The 17,892-nt window shown below is 37.2% G+C and overlaps 1 protein-coding gene across 1 annotated transcript in view; it reads right to left on the bottom strand.

Annotated features, from left to right (window-relative positions):
• Positions 1 to 17,892, bottom strand: part of DCK (deoxycytidine kinase) — a 33,530-nt gene that overhangs the window by 12,509 nt on the left and 3,129 nt on the right. The window contains exon 3 of the mRNA XM_037148631.2: positions 11,846 to 11,961. Within this exon, the coding sequence (XP_037004526.1) occupies positions 11,846 to 11,961 (116 nt within the window). The remainder of the gene's footprint in view (positions 1 to 11,845; positions 11,962 to 17,892) is intronic.

Here is a 17,892-nt window from a genome sequence, read left to right as displayed (position 1 = left end):
TGCATTAAGGTTATTTCAAACTATAACATTCTCTGGAGATAATAAAACTAAGCCAACTTCTTGACAATAGATTAAGTGGTAATTTACATTAATCATCTTCCCTCTGAATGAGAAAAAAGGGCAAATGTAGACTGGAACAGTAAGCTGAAATGAACAAGAGGCCAACATGACTAGCTATAATTAGAATATTTTCTACCTACCATTTATGCTACTTATTCTCTGTACCTTTTCCCCCTCCCCCTCCCCAACTGATAACCCTCTATGTGATGTCCATTTCTGTGATTATATTCCAGTTCTAGTTGTTTGCTTAGTTTTTTTTAAGGTTCACTTGTTAATAGCTGTTGAATTTGTTGTCATTTTAGTGTCCGTATTTTTAATCTTCTTTTTCTTAGCTAAGTCCCTTTAATATTTCATATAATAAGGGTTTGGTGATGATGAACTCCTTTAACTTGACTTTATCTGAGAAGGGCTTTATCTGCCCTTCCATTCTAAATGAAAGCTTTGCTGGATAGAGCAATCTTGGATGTAGGTCCTTGCCTTTTATGACTTCAAATACTTTTCGTCAGTCCCTTCTTGCCTGCAAGGTTTCTTTTGAGAAATCAGCTGATAATCTAATGGGAACTCCTTTGTAAGTAACTCTTTCTCTTGCTTTTAAGATTCTCTCCTTATCTTTAATCTTGTCTAACATAATTATGACATGCCTTGGTGTGTTCCTCTTTGGGTCCAACTTCTTTGGGATTCTCTGAGCTTCCTGGACTTCCTGAAAGTCTATTTTCTTTGCCAGATTGGGGAAGTTCTCCTTTATTATTTATTCAAGTAAGTTTTCAATTTCTTGGTCTTCCTCTTCTCTTTCTGGCACCCCTATGATTCAGATGTTAGAACGTTTAAAGATGTCCTGGAGGTTCCTAAGCCTCTCCTCACTTTTTTGAATTCTTGTTTCTTCATTCTGTTCTGGTTGAATGTTTCTTTCTTCCTTCTGTTCCAAACCATTGATTTTAGTCCTGGTTTCTTTCCCATTACTCTTGGTTCCCTGAAGGTTCTTCTTTATTTCACACAATGCGATCTTCATTGCTGCCTGGGTCTTTTCTATGTTGCTGAAGTACCCAAAGAGTTCCCGGAGCAGCCTGATCACCAGTGTTTTGAACTGTGCCTCTGGTAGGTTGGCTATTTCTTTGTCACTTAGTTATATTTTTTCTAGAGCTTTGAACTGTTCTTTCATTTGGGCTATTTTTTTTTTCTTTTTTGGTCTCAGCACTTCTGTTACACAGTGAGGGGCAGAGCCTTAGGTGTTCAACATTGCAGGGCAAGTGGCTGGTTGTGACGCTGTATTTGGGGGAGGGGTCTGAGAGGGAATAATGGTGCTTGCTCTGCTCTTTGCTGGACTTCAGTCCCTTCCCCCACTGCCAACAATCAAATTGAGCCCTGCTGGTGCTGATTCCTGGTGGGTGGGTTTGTGTACATTCTAGGACCATGTGGGTCTCTCCAACGAACTCTCCTGTGAGGCTGAGAGTTTCTACTGCTGCCACCTCAACCCCCTCAGGTGTTTTCAGTCAGAGGCTTTGAGGCTTTATTTCTAGGAGCTGGAGCCCTGGGTTGTATGGGTTGGTTGTAAGGTCTCTCCCGCTCCCCAGCTGTTCCTCCCGGTTTACCTGCTCATGAGTGTTGGACCGTCCCGACCACCAGCCACAGCCTCGCCTGCCCCAGTCCTCCAGCTGCGACTTGCTTCAGGTTCTCTCCACCCCTCCTATCGGTCTGGGTGAATGTTTCTTCTTTATCTCCTTGGTTGTTGGACTTCCATTTAGTTCAATTTTCTGCAGTTCTGGTTGTTTTTTTTGTTTTTAAATTTGTCGTTGTCCTTCTTTTGGTTGTGCGAGGAGGCACAGTGTGTTTACCTATGCCTCCATCTTGACTGGAGGCCCCACATTAATCTTAGTGCATAATTTTTGTGACCTCCACTTTGGCTACACAAATGGTTTGCTTCCTTACTTGTTCTCAGCAATTGTATCCCTTATCCAGGACTTTTGCTATTGCAAGCACTCCTTCAAAAGAAAGGGTAGTTAAATTTGTGTTTTCAGAGAATATTTTCTTCATGTACTGTCACTTAAGTTTGGCAGATCTAAAATAATTTTGTAAACTGTTGACCCAGTCAACATGCATTTTTCTTAATAAAATTTCCTTCTCTTTTCTTATATATCAGCTACTCCTTCGAAGAGGGTTTATGAGAAGACCAAAAAACATCTGCATTTACCTGCAGTGAAAAAAACAACAATGAAACAGAAAAACCAGGTCACATTAAATTTCTTTCTATAGTGACACCAGATTTTAGACACATTTCTTCAAAAAAGAAATAGAGCATTATTTATTTTAAAATAACTGAACATCAAAATAGCCTGAGAAAAAAAAATGAAAAGGAACCTGCCTGCTTTCTCCCTTTTGTACATTAACCAGAAACTTGAGATCACCTTTTTGAGTTATAACTGATTTCATGGTAGGTACTAGAATTAACCAAATAGCAAAGTACTCTCCCAGCTTAATCTTATCATTTAAATAAGTTTTTATCACTTCATTAAAGAAACTGGTTTTATTTGATACTAAAGAAGAGGTGCAGGATGATAGTGGCATCCATGTATACACGGATTTCCCTGTGGTATAAACATAAATTTAAAACACAAATTTTAAGTCTTGGATTACTCTGCACTATGCTGGGTTACATTATCCCCAGCTTAAATGACATGTTGTTATTTAGAAATACGAGCACAAAAGACATATTTATGTTCTTCAAAAAGTTTATTTTAATGTCTTAGAAGCAGAAAATAGAGAATACTTGAAGAGCTAATGTGTTTCATTACTCAAAATACCCCTTCATTAAGATAATATAATTTTAATGACAATTATAATATCTACCACTTATTATCTATATTTTACATATATGAGGCATGCATTTACATATATTGACATATATTCTCTCACCCCTATGAAATAGTTGTTACTGGCCCTATTTTTCAGATTAAAAAACAGGGGGCTCAAAGAGGCTGAATATTGTTGACATCAATATACCTCATAAGCATCAAAACCAGGACTCACCAGAATCAGTAGGACTGAGGTATACTGTTGACATCAATATACCTCATAAGCAACAAAACTAGGACTCACCTGTAGGACTGATTCTAAAGCCATATTCTTTCCAAAATGTTGCACCGCTTTTTAAAAAGTAAGTAAACAGTACTTACATTTGATTTATTGAAGGGAGATACTTGAATACTATGTGGATGATTAATATGGTGCTTATGCTCTGTAGTTTAATAATTTTATCAGATATGGATAATTTTACATAATAACTACACAAACAAAAGAGAATTCACTAATGAGAAATACAAATTCACTAGTAAGAGTGTTATTTAAAACTAAAACTAGCCATAAAAACAATTTTTTGTCTTTACAACTTTCACGTAAGTTAAACATGGTCTTTTGAGTTTAAATTACATTGAAATATAAATTTAAGGTATTTCTACTTAGATGTGTGTGTGTGGCAGACACTGCTCTGTGTCCTCTAAAGCCAGCTTCTTTTTCTTCCTGGACACACAGGTAGGTTCTATTTTCCAGCCTCCCTGGTTGTAAATTGTGACCGTATGACTCACTTCTGCCCAATGGAAGCAGAACAGATGCAATGTACACCATAAAAACCTCTCAAATGTTATAGTTCTCTTTATCCATCATTTGAAAGCAAAGGACATCAAGGCCCTAGAGTACGGTTCTCAACTTCAGCTCCAGGACAGGGGTATGGAAGTAGGTCCCCAAAGCAGCAGTATTAACATCACTTGGAAACTTGTAAGAAATGCAAATTTTCAGCACCTCCCACCCCAGACCTATTAAATCAGAAACCAGGGCTAGGGTCAAAATCTGTTTTAACAAATCTTCTAGGTGAATCTAAACACTAAAGTTTGAAACATTGTCCCAGAGGTTGGATAAGCTACAAGGTAGAAGGGGCCTGGGTCCCTGAGTCACAGCATGGTATGCTGTCCACCAAATATACTTACTGTATTGTTCTCTGACTAAGAAATCAAATTTTATTTTGAACCAGAGACTTCATATTTTGAAGGGTTTTTTAATTTTTTTATTTTAGAGAGAGGAAGAGACATAAATTTGTTGTTCCACTTACTTTTGCATTCATTGGTTGATTCTGGAATGTACCCTGACCAGGGACCAAATCCACTACCTTAGCTTATAAGGACGATGCATAGCCACTGAGCACCCAGCCAGGGCCTGGACCACGAAGATTTTAGTTTATTACAGAAGCAACTGCTACCTTAAATCTACCTGATACATTTAATAAAATCTATCAGAAGTGAACTTGGTTCATTTGAAAAACATTTTTGATCAATTTATTATGCATTGTGAATACTGAGATAAAACAGACTTTAAACAGGATTCTTCACAAAACTAGCGAGCAGAAGTTTGGGATTTTTTTCTGAGGAACCCTGAGGATAATATGGTAGGTGAAATACGTGAGTCAAAAAAAGGACAAATCAGTATAATTCCACTTAGATGAGGTATCTAACACAGTCAAATTCACAAACACATAAAACAGAATGGTAGTTACCAAGGGCTGGGCAGAGGGGGGAAAGAGGAGTTCTTTAATAAATAGTTCCAGTTCTACAAGATGAAAAGGTTCCAGAGGTGTTTCACAATATTGTAAACACACTTAACACTATTCAACCATACACTTAAAAATGGTTAAGACGGTAAAATTTACGTTTTTTACCATAACAAAAGTTAATCACGCCATAAAAAAACCCATACGTTTCCTTTTTAAAAAATTATTTTTCAATTACAGTTTACATGTAGTATTATTTTCTATTAGTTTCAGGTGCATGGCACAATGGATAGACAATCATATACTTTATATAAAGTGTCCCCTCAATATTTCAAGTACCCGCCTGGCACCATCCACCATTTTTAATATATGATTGATTATATTCCCCATGCTGTATTTCACATCCTGGAACTATTTTGTGACTTCCAATGTGTAGTTTTTTATTTCTTCACCTTTTTCACCCAGCCTCCAACTCCCCTACCCTCTGACAACCATCAGTTTGTTCTCTGTATCTGAGTCTGTTTCTATTTTGTTTGTTTACTTTGCTCTTTAGAATCTAAGTAATATCCACTTAGTCTTTCCAAAATATCCAATTTGTCCTTCTCTGACGGACTTATTTCACTTAGCATAATCCCCTCCAGACCCACTGATGCTGTCACAAGTGGTAGGTTTTCAATCTTTTTTATGGCCAAGTAATAATCCATTGTATATACATGCCACTGCTTTTTATTCACTCATCTACTGATGGGCACTGAAGTTGCTTCTATTTCTTGGATATTGTAAATAACACTGCAATGAACATAGAGGTGCATATATTCTTTCAAATTAGTGCTTTGGGTTTCTTCAGAGATGTATGCTGAAGTGGAATTGCTGGGTCATAGGCAGTTCCTTTTTCAATTTTTTTGAGGAACCTTCCTACTACTTTCCATTGTGACTGTACCAATTTTCATTCCTACCAACAATGCACTAAGGTTCCCTTTTCTTCACATCTTCACCAACACTTGTTTATGGATTTATTGATGACAGCCATTCTGACACATATAAGGTGATATCTCATTGTGGCTTTAATTTGCATTTCTCTGATAACTAGTGACACTGAGCATTTTTTAATATGTCTATTGGCCATCTGTATGTCCTCTTTGGGGAAGTGTCTCACACATCTCCATTTACTTGGATTTCCCAATAAATGTAATCTCTCTTGCCTATACATACAGGTGGTAGAATTATAGATAATTTTTATTCTTTCTTTAGCTCATATCTGTAATTCTATTTTCCTTCATGATAGAACACATTATTTTATTTAAAAAACCCCACAGATTACTGTTAATATAAGTGAAAACCAAAAATATGAAGTAAAAATACAAAATCATTTATCTTTTAATTCTAGTCTAAGCTTTGTAAACACTGCTAAAGAGTTGAATTAAGTTCATTCAAAAAGAATCAGAGACCATTAAACAAGATAATCATAAAAGAGTAAACAAAAGTTATCAGGTGAATCCTGACAGGTATGGCTCAGATGGTTGGGCTAGTGCTGCAAAACAAACGGTCCCAGTCCAACTCCTGGAGAGAGCATGTGCCTGGGCTGCAGGTTCAGCTCCCACCTGGGGGGCGTGTGAGAGGCAACTGATCAATGTCTCTTACACACTGATATTTCTCTTCCGCTCTTTCTCCCTCCCTTCCCCTCTCAATATAAATAAACTAAACTATCTCAAAAATAAACTAAAAGGAATAACACTCAAAAATAAATCAAATCAAAGCTTTGGGCTAATACCATAAATCACCATATAAAGCACATTGCTATTTGACAGAAACCTTCAATACAGAGATTGATAATCATCTGCATGGTATGTTTTAAAGCACAGGTGGCACACACAAGGCCTGCAGGCTGAATCCAGCCTCCACCTTGTTTTATCTGGCCCAGCACCATGTTTCTACCTGGTGGCAGCGAAGAGCTCTCACTTAACTGTTAGGGAGTAATTACATTTATAGTCCTAAAATTACATTCGACCCTTTGAAGATAACTGCAAGACTGGTGTGGCCCCCAGTGAAAATGAGTTTGACACCCTGTTTTAAAGGTGATCTTAACATGGGAGGTAAAGGGAGGGGAGATACATCTTTTTGGGCACTTAGCCTTACTGTTTTGCTAGTATTGGCAGCAGCTTATCAACATTATAGCAACATTATAGCCACTAGATGGCAGGTTAAAAAAAGCTTAAAAAAAAACCCACACAACAAGCTAAACGTGCAGGTGCAAATTTACTTACTGACTAGAGGAATACATCAAAAATATCAATAGCCCAAATCTTCCAATTGTACACCAACTGCCAAAACGTGTGATTTAATGGAAAACACCCAAAGTAGGGCTGGTCTTGCAAGGGTTAGGTCTGAAGACAGTGTACTTTTCACTGCTGATGATAATCTAAGAAAGTTGGGATTTGGACAGTGGGTAATTCACACTATAACCCCAAATATTACATCAGGGCTGGGCCTGAAGAAGGAATCTAAGATGCAAAAAGAAAATCCCACTTCTTGAATTTAGTGGGGGTCCACTAAAGTGGGAAAAAAAGGTATACACAGATACTGAGAACCCACTCATCTACCACTACCCTCACACTCCCAAACCCTGTACCCCAAAAAAGTATCCTCATGAGGCAGGAAAGTCAGAATAGGGAACAAAAGCCTCAAGCTCTACCCCTCTCCTTCTTCATTTTGGCTGGAACATCACTGACACCACCTTCACTGACCACCTGTTCCCTGCTCCAGTTTCCTGTAACTGGGAGGTTCAAGAAGAAATCACTATTTGAAAAGGAGAGACAAGAATAAGCTGCATTGACAGTCTTCTGACTAGAGTCAGAAGCAGAGGACCACCCTATTCTCCCCTACCTCCCACTCACATTTAAAAAAACCTTCCACCTAGACCCCACTAGAGTGTCTCATTCTCCAAGATTGCTGGCTGTGGGGGCAACTTTGCCACCGAGTTCCCCCGACCCCCACAGGTGAAAGTAACACTACCAAGACATGATCTGCTTGGAGAGGAGAGGTGACCAATCTCTCAGAGGAGAAAGGCCAAGAGCCCCTTCCTCAGTGGCTTTTATTGGGTTGTAAAGGAATACAGGCAGCAAGGATCAAACAGTAGATAATGTTTCAAAGAAATCAGGGCTTAGTATGAGTCAATGTCTGTCAGGAAAGGGGGTTGCAGAAACCTTGGGAGACATATTCATTTCCTGCTTGGACCCTTACCATATGAATGAAAGCACTCTTAGCAAAGCAGGTTTCACAGGACTTTAGGAACTCTTTCTTATGCCCGATAGCGGCAAGGGGCTGCACTGCCTCCCCCATCATAGGTTTTCAGGCTCAAGTGGATTAGATCCAGGAAGGGCTTCTCCCAGAGGACATGGGGACTGGGCTATGTCAGAATAGCTGGGGGACGAGGGTCCATCACTCCCTCTTTGTTGCAACCCCCCAAGTCCTTCCATAATGGCCTTCCAAGTAATCATGTCTGGCTTAGGTTGCCCCACCTCTGAGGGGTCTTACCAGTCTCTGACTAACCGACCATGCACTGGGGGCAGCGGAGGAAGCAGAGACAAGCTTTGTCTCCTTGTTGGCTCGCCTTCCGGAGGCGCACTTCTCCAGTGCATACTATTGCTTTAATGGGTTTACTGTGCTTTGCTAAGTTCTTCTATCATGCTCTTGAATCGTTTCTTGTTCTGTGACAAGAAACTAGTATTGGGTTGAGACTCCCCTTGGCCTCCCCAGGTGCTGCCCTGTACCACTCAAGCACAGACTGAAACTCCACCTAGAAGTACAGAGGGCTAACAAGATAGTGGTCCTCAATACACACATAAAAATAAAGCTATCCTCAGAGAATGTGCACCAAAATCCAATGAAGGTAATGAAATTATAACATTGTGGAGATATGACTGAATTCCAGTAAACTGTCTGATAAAAGCATATAATAATAATAGTAATAATAATAATGGCATCTCCATGGTAGTTTTAAAGAAACATCAGTTTGGAATTTTGACTATAGTACATGTGAAGAAAATATCCCATCTCAGAGGCATGAGTATTGGACCCATGAAGCTAAAAGATTCTCAGAATGGAGACAGATGCATGAATGTGTCATAGTCTGATGACATCAGTCATTAAGATAATATAATTAATTCCCTGGGCTCTGACTCCTAGCTTAACATACAACCTTCTTATTATAAATTATATTCCCATGTATATTAATACAATGTTTTCAACCTTTCCTCTCCAATATTAACTGGGTTCCATATACTCCTGACATTAACAGTGATTTACTAAGGCAGTAATTTTTAACCAGGAAGCAACTACATATTTAAATTCCCAAGAAACTGTTTAGTTTAAAAAGCACCTCAAATCCTTGAGATTCTTAAGAGTTCCTTCTACTAGTTGGCAATTATAGGCCTACCATGAAAACAGATTGACCTAATTTGGTGAATCTGATAATCACTTATTTCTCTCTACAAATTAAAATTTTGGCATTTGGGTTTTTATATATGTTTCTGTGCCCTAGGTTAATGTGAGATATACTGAGAGGCAGAACATTTAATGTGTCAACAAATCAGTCATACATATTTAACGTGAGGTAGAATTTTATGATGCTAAGACTAGATTGGACCTTAAATCTTATATACAGGCTACCTGATCCAATCTGGTCTAACACTGCCCCAAAGAAAGAATCCCTTCTCTATTTCTAAAATTGGTTTAATTTGGCTACATTCTACCTAAAACCTGAAAATAACTACACTGACGGTTCATCCCAGAAATGGGGTGTGGGGGAAGAGAGGAATTTTTATTTTGTTATTTCCTTTTTATTGAATTTATTGGGACCTAGTTAACAACATGAAACAGGTATTTTTAGAGCACAAGTCTCTCATTTCTAAAGGTAAGCAAACTTCAGTAGGGCACTTCAGTCTAAGAGGCCACGAGACATACTTTGGGAGTTAAAAATACAGGGTGGAGGAAGACATAAGACCCAGAGGAAAATGGGCAGAAGGCCCTAAACAGGAACTTCACAGAAGAAATTTTTAAAAAAGATAAATAAATTCATTAATTTAAATAAGGAGCACAATCTCATTAGCAACCAGGAAAATATAAATTAAAAATATAAAAAATATTAACCATTCAACAGAATGACAAAAATCAGGAAGCCGAATAATACTAACTATTGGCAAAGATATGAAGTAATAACAATTTGAGTACACTGTAGGGGATATAAAGTGGTGAAAACACTCTGGAAAACAGACATCACACGTTTACCCCTCCACCCAATAATTTTACTTTATCCCTAGAGAATATATTGCATGCATGTGTGCACCAGGGTTCATGTTCACTACACAGCTGTTTTTACTGTAACTAAGCTAAAAACCACTCAAACACTAATCGCAGGTACAGAATGAACAAACAGTGACAGGGGAATAAGACTTAATATTAGATAGCTATGAAAATGAGCAAGCTACAGCTGCATGCAATACGAACAATTTTCATAAACTTATCAAGCAAAAGATACAAGAGGAAAAATGCGAACAGTTGATTTCATTTACATAACACTCAAAAACAGACAAAATTAAGTTCTATTTCTTAGAGACATGTTCATGTATGGTCAAATTATTTTTAGAAAACTGAAAAATTATTATCACAAGAGTTATTTTATGAGTTATTACCCCAGTGAAGCTGCTACCCATGGAATGAACATTGTAACCTGAAAAAGATTTCTAAAAGGACAGTGATGTTCTTCTTGACCTAGATGATGGCTGTAAAGATTAAAATTCTTCTTCAAACTGTACATAGGTTTCATATACTTTTCTATAGTTATATGTCAATAAAAAGTATCAAAAGAAAGAAGCAAATAAAGTTACCCATTTTAAAAATCTACTGATTGCCCTCCCCTTAAGATAGTATGTAAATGGTGTACTTTACAAAGTAACATTTTTTTCCAACAGCCAGGTCTTTGGCTGGAGATTTAAAGGATGTATTTCAGGGTATAAGAATTAGGTAAACAATTTACTCAAAACTGGGAATGAAACAGCCATCTTTTTTTTTTTGGATGTGGTATGAGGTAGAGTTGTTCAGCCTTATTTTTTAAACAAGCTTGTATGTTTACCAAAGGGAGGGACACAAAGAAAGATCACATTTTCAGAACTGGCCTTAAAACTAATTGTTGTGAAGTTTTTTAGTAAAACTATATGGGTATCTTAAAAAAATGTTTTCTACTTAAGGCTAACTATGCCTTTCCCAAACAGAAATATCAATTTCTTAAGAAAAGGCAGCCATATAGGAAAGAAGTCCCTACAAGCTTGAGTCCTGGTTATTCTAAGGATTGGGGTGTATGAGAAGGGCCCCAGACCTAAAGTTAACTATGCTTGGCCAACAGGTATGTGAGAAAATATTTATGGTAATTCGAAACCATATATCCTCAAAGTTTACAGATTATCTTACTATTTTATATAGTTTACATTTTTAATGCTCAAATATTATTTCTAGATTCCTCATACCAACAGCTAAACCCTAAAACAAACTTTTTTCAACCCTGTCCTCCTCAGCGCTAATGAAATTTCTAGCACACATTTCCATTTGGAGACTTCTGCTATATAGCCATGCTGCTTTCAGTTTTGATTCTCATTTCTCCAGAAATAAAAATCTTAGCAATTAGACAGCATTCCTTTCATACACATATACTACAAAATTTTGTAATAAACGATAAAATTTAACTGTCATCCCCACTTCTTTGCTCACAAGAGAGGATGAAAAATGCTGGAAAATTGAAACGTGTCCAGGATGAAAGTCTGAGAAAAATGACAGTACAAAGAAATGAGAGATAAATGATTCTCTCTAAGACAAAAGACTTAAAAGAAAAACTAATAAAATGCAGTTATTGTGTAGTTGTTTTTGTTTTTCTTGTTTGTTTTTTTAATGTAAAAAGTCACTCAAGGAATTTAACTTGCAATTAGATTTTTTTAAACTTTTTCACTAATTTTTGAAAACTTAAAATGTTTTTTAGGTACAATAAAGTGCATAAATCTTAGGTGCACATAGTCCATTGTTTACATACATAGACTAACATCCCTGTAACTATTGCCCAGAGGAACATAAAGACTTAAAGGTAGATTTGAAAGTTTTATTGGCAAAAGGAAAAACAAGCAAAATCCCAAAAGATTAAATACCACTGCTTCTGTACACCAACAGGTTTTTATTTTATTTAGTTAATAAATTTTATTTTCATACCTGAAATTCATCTTGAGTACTTTGAACATTGCACCATCTGGCAACAGGTTCAGGAACCACTTCCCAATCCTCACAGATTTGTTTAAGGATATTCACAAATGTTGTCTTTCCTGCACCTATTGTGAGAAAAAAAGTAAAACTGAGGAAGAAAACTTAGCAGGAAAAAAAAAGCCAAAATAGTCATCAGTTTTTCAAAATTTAAAGTCATGCAACAGCATTAACATTTTGGTCAATGTTGAACCACCCATATTATGGTGGTTCCATACAGATTATAATGGAGCCGAAATATTCCCATCACTTAGAGACATGCAGATATTCTGAACGTCTTAGCACAATGTAGTGCCCGCATGTTTGTGGTCATGCTGCTTTACAAACCTACTTCCCTGCCAGTTGTATGAAAGTATAGCACATACAAATATGTGCAGTACATAATACTTGCTAATGGTAAAAAATGGTTATGTTACTGGTTTATATACTTACTATATATAACTTTTATTGTTAGAATTGACTCTGTTTATTTTAAAATAAAACAAAGAGCCCTGGCTGGTGTGGCTCAGTGGTTGAGTGCCAGCATACAAATCAAAGGGTCATCAGTTCAATTCCCCGTCAGGGCACATGCCTCAGTTTGAGGACCAGGCCTCTAGCGCATGAGAGGCAACCACACATTGATGTTTCTCTCCCTCCCTTTCTCCCTTTTCTTTCTCTCTCCCTTCCCCTCTTTTTCTCTCTCCCTTCTCTCTAAAAAATTTTTTAAAAAACTCACTGTAAAACAGTGTGCCATTAACTGCATCCATCTTATGGTTACCATGTCTTTTGATTGCATCATTTTCTCTTGTGCCTGATTTAATCTTGTGTCATATTTTTTTAATTATATTTTATTGATTATGCTGTTACAGCTGTCCCGATTTTTCCCTTTGCCCCCCTCCACCCAGCACTCCACCTCCCTAAGGCAATGCCCTCATCATTGTTCATGTCCATAGGTCATGTGTGTGAGTTCCTTGGTTACTCCATTTCCTATACTATACTATATATCCCCACAGCTATTCTGTAACTATCTATTTGTATTTCTTAATCTCTTCACCTCTTTACTCATTCTCCCTCACCCACCTCCCATCTGGCAACAATCAAAACATTCTCTGTATTCATGATTCTCTATTCTTGACTGCTTAGTCTTTTAGATTCAATTGTTGATAGGTATGCATTTTTTGCCATTTTATTGTTCATAGTTTTGATCTCCTTTTTCTTAAATAAGTCCCATTAACACTTCACATAATAATGGTTTGGTGATGATGAACTCCTTCAGTTTTTTCTTGTCTGGGAATCTCTTTATCTGAGCTTGATTCTAAATGTTATCTTTGCTGGGTAGAGCAATGCTGGCTATAGGTCCCTGCTTTTCATGACTGAATGTTTCTTGCCAATCCCTTCTAGCCTGCAAAGTTTCTTTTGAGAAATCCGCTGATAGTTAGTTGGGCACTACCCTGTAAATAACTAACTTCTTCTCTTGCTGCTTTTAAGATTCTCTATTTTTTACCTTTGGCATTTAATTATGATGTGTCTTAGTGTGATTCTCTTTGCATCCATCTTGTTTGGGACTCTCTGTTCTTCCTGGACTTACATATCTATTTCCTTCACCAAATTAGGGTAATTTTCTTTCACTATTTTGTCTAACCAACTCAGTTACCCAGCCAGGGCTCATCTCTTATTATTTTTAGTTTACCAAAACTATGGAAGAGAAGAACTAAAGATCCAGTGAGACTTTAGGCAAGATATTATGGTAGAAAAGAATCACAGTCCTAGGCTCACTTTCCTCAACCAAGCAATGAGTGAGCAGTACCTTTGTGGGGAGTGGTTAATTATGTATGTGATTTTTGTATAAGTTACTGAACCTCTCTGAGCCTGTTCCGCATAATACAATGGAGATAATAATAATGCCCTCCTAGTGGAAACTGCTGTGATAAGCAAGTAAACTATTATACAGTTACAGTCATTCTAGGCTCTCACATTTTTTAAATTTTTTCCCCAGTGGCTCCATTCTCTCAGTTAACAAACAAGCTCAGGTCTTTCCTATCTAAAACCAATTTAGAAACAACCAAATAAACTATAAAATCAATATAAAGATGCATTCAATGCCTCAAGTTTTATAATGGAATTATATGACAGTAATTGTTATATGGCATTAGAGTTACAATAAATTATAAAAACACTAATGCAAGCCCTGGCTGGTGTGGCTCAGTGGATTGAGCTCCAGCCTGTGAACCAAAGGGTCTCTGGTTCAATTCCCAGTCAGGCTACACACCTGGGTTGAGGACTAGGTCCCCAGTGGGGGGTGCAATGGAGGTAGCCACATGATGTTTCTCTCCCTCCCTTTCTTCCTCCCTGCCATCTCTCTAAAAATAAATATTAAAAAAAAACATTTATGCAAAGTGTTTCCTACAAGCAATAAGCATGTTTTCTCTGCTTCACATTCATTGTCTGGGCAGTGTGTACTTTATCTAATGCTTTAAAAAAAGTCAATGATACAGAACAAACATTTCAAAAATTTATATGGAACCATAAACAGCCTGAATAGCTGCAGCAATTCTGACAAAGAACAAAGTAGGAAGGATCACAATACCAGGTATCAAACTATATTACAAAGCCACAGCATTGTATGCCAGAACAGTCTGGCATTGGCATAAGAACAGACACATAGAACAATGGAACAGAATACAGAGTCCAGAAATAAACCCAAGTCTCTATGATCAATTATTACTCAACAAAGTGGGCAGAAGCATAAAATGGAGTAAAAATAGCCTCTTCAACAAATAGTGTTGAGATATCTGGACAGCTACATGCAAAAAAATGAAACTCGACCACCAACTTACACCATACACAAAAGTATACTCAAGATGGATAAAAGACTTAACTATAAATCTTAAAACACCATAAAAACCGTAGAGAACACAGGCAGGAAAATCTCAGATATTCCGTGTAGCAATATTTTTGCCAATATGTCCCCTAGGGTAAGGGACATGAAGGAAAGTATAAACAAATGAGACTTTATCAAAATAAAGAGTTTCTGCACAGCTAAAGAAAACATCAGCAAAATGAAAAGGGAACCAACTATTTGGAAAAGTATATTTGCAAATGATACCTCAGACAAGGGTTTGATCTCCAAAATATATGAGGAACTCATAGGACTCCACTCTAGGAAGACAAACAAACCAATTAAAAAAACAGTTAAAGGACTTGAAAAGACACTTCTCCAAGGAGGACATACAGAGGGCCCAGAGACATATGAAAGGATGTTCAGCATCACTAGCCATCAGAGAGATGCAAATTAAAACCACAATGAGGTACCACTTCACACAAGTCAGAACAGCCATCACAAACAAATCAACAAACAACAAGAGCTGGCAAGGTTGTGGAGAAAAAGGAACCCTAGTACACTTCTGGTGGGATTGCATACTGGTGCAGCCACTGCGGAAAACAGTATGGAATTTCTTCAGAAAAAAACTAAACATGGGAAAAACTAAAATATGGATAAAACTAAAAATGAACTGCCTTTTGACCCAGCAATTCCACTGCTGGGATTACACCCTAGGAACACTGAAACACCAATTCAAAAGAACCCATGCACCTCAATGTTCATAGCAGCCAAGTGTTGGAAGCAACTTAAGTGCCCATCAGTAAATGAGTGGATCAAAAAACTACAGTACATTTACAAAATGGAATACTACACAACAGAAAGGAAGAAGGAGCTCCTACCCTTCGTAACAACATAGATGGAACTGAACTGGAAAGTATTATGCTAAGTGAAGTAAGCCAAGTGGTGAAAGAAAAATACCATATGATCTCACCTGTAAGTGGGACTTAATTAACAAAACAAACAAGCAAGTAAAATATAACCAGAGACACTGAAATAAAGAACAAACTGACAGTAACCAGAGAGGAGGGGGGAGGGGATAATGGGGAGAAAAGGGGTGGAGTGATCAAGGAACTCCTATAAAGGACACAGGGACAAAGCCAAACAGTATAGGATCAAGGGTGGCAGGTGGGGATGGCTGGGGTGGGGGGGAGTGGGGTCGTAGTAGGGGGAAATAGAGACAACTGTACTTGAACAACGACAATAAAAAAAGAAACAGAAAAAAGTCATCTGATTATTCACTCATTTCTGAGATAGTGAGTGGGGGGATATTCAGGTATAATCAGAATATATTATGTTCATTATTTTAAAATTTCCCAGGAATACATTCCATTTAATAGTAGAAAAAGTCTTGACCTAGAATTTCACAGGGTGTAGCAGTACTCCTAATGATTACCACACCCCTGTTATCTGAAGTCACCAAATGTGCTTGTATTAGACATCTCTAGTCAGCAAAATGTATTCTCTCTCTACATATATATATATATATATATATATAATGTATATTATATATATACACATATCTATACACATACACACACAAATAACCATATAAAAACTTCAGTGTGCTTGTAAGAAAAGCCTCCTTTGCCTATAAACTGGATCCAAAGAGAGCAAAAAGAACTTACCTTTGACTTACAAAACTATATTCAAACTTAGGACCTTAAATAGGGCAATAGAACAAAAGAACAAACTGGAAAAATATTAAAAGAACACACATAGAGGAAAATAAGAGAAGGGTCAAAAAGAAGGTATAACAGTTGAGGAGAAAAACTTTTAAAGATAAATGAGATGACTATAAGATCATGAAAAATCACTTGTGACCACACAGATTTTGTGTGGAGAGGGTAAGCATAGAGACTGGAAGGCATTTAGAAGAGTAAGTGGAAACATCAAATAATCACCAGACATTCACTGACCTAGATAAAGATGGAAAGAAAAACATGATGTTCATAAAAACACCCAAGGAACACATTTTAAAAAACCAGGCATCACTTGACTAGAGTGTGAAAGCACTTAGGCTAGAATTCAGCTTTCTTCTGACTATAGACAAACAGAAAGTTTATGTGGTCGTACTTTGAAATTTTAAGAGTAATAAAAGTTACATGTAATTCAAACAATAATTACCTATAGTTCTCAATTGAACTAATATCCAGTTCATTAACTTGGGGGGGGGAGCTAGAAAATAAGCTAATTAATAAATTAATATTCTATGAAGGCAAAGAACCAGAACCAAGGACACTGATATTAACACTGATATTAAAAGTCATAGGACCTAACAATTACTAATACCAAGCAGGCATCATGGTACCAAAAGATATTCCTTACAGACTATTAAGCTGAGAAGAAACAGGTAAGGCCTCCATAAATCTAACATAAGGGAGTATTTCAATAGGAGTATTTCAGTAACAGAGAACATAAGAAGATGGTGTACAAGAGTGTGAAACTAAAATGACTAGTTAAGTTTTGAATTCTAGGAAAAAGAGAAGAATCACAAAATAGTTTTCTACAGACAGATTAAAAGTTTGTACCTTTCAGTTATTTGGGTCTGACAAACTGGAGGGGGCATGAACAACAGTGCAAGAGCAATAACAAACAGCAACTTGCAACACTTCAGTGTCAGGAAAGACAATATGTAAGTGACAAGGAACACAGCCCCATCTAAACAGTAAACTGCTGCCTTATGGAAATGCAGGCTCAGTGTTACCAGATATTCAGATTTTTCAAGAGACGTCAAGAATGTAGACTTTATGGGAAATCATAAAATGTAATGTTAGCAATTAAAATATTTTTTTTCAAATCTGCATAGGCCAATATTGTACAAATGCAGGCTATCAGTTTGTAACTCCTTCCAGTACTGATAAAGAGGAAGTCAGAGAAGACTTTTAAGCAGGGGATGACAATTACAGTAGTCTTCCCTTATTTGTAGGGAAGATCCCCAATCTTGGTATCCAAGACCCCCAGTGGATGTCTAAAACTGTGGCATTCAAACCCTATAGACAGAGTTGACCCTTGAACAACATGAGGGTTAAGGGCACTCACTCCCTCCTCAGTGGAAAAATCTGCATATAACTTTTGACTCCCCCTAAAACTTAAGTTGTCTCTTGGCATCCAAGGGGAATGAGTTCCAGCACCCCATTGT

Source organism: Artibeus jamaicensis, unplaced genomic scaffold (assembly GCF_021234435.1).
Source record: "Artibeus jamaicensis isolate MK-2021 breed Jamaican fruit bat unplaced genomic scaffold, CSHL_Jam_final scaffold_1031, whole genome shotgun sequence".
NCBI lineage: Eukaryota > Metazoa > Chordata > Mammalia > Chiroptera > Phyllostomidae > Artibeus > Artibeus jamaicensis.
The sequence above is the reverse complement of the archived record's forward strand: the minus strand, read 5'-3'. Positions and strand labels throughout refer to the sequence as shown.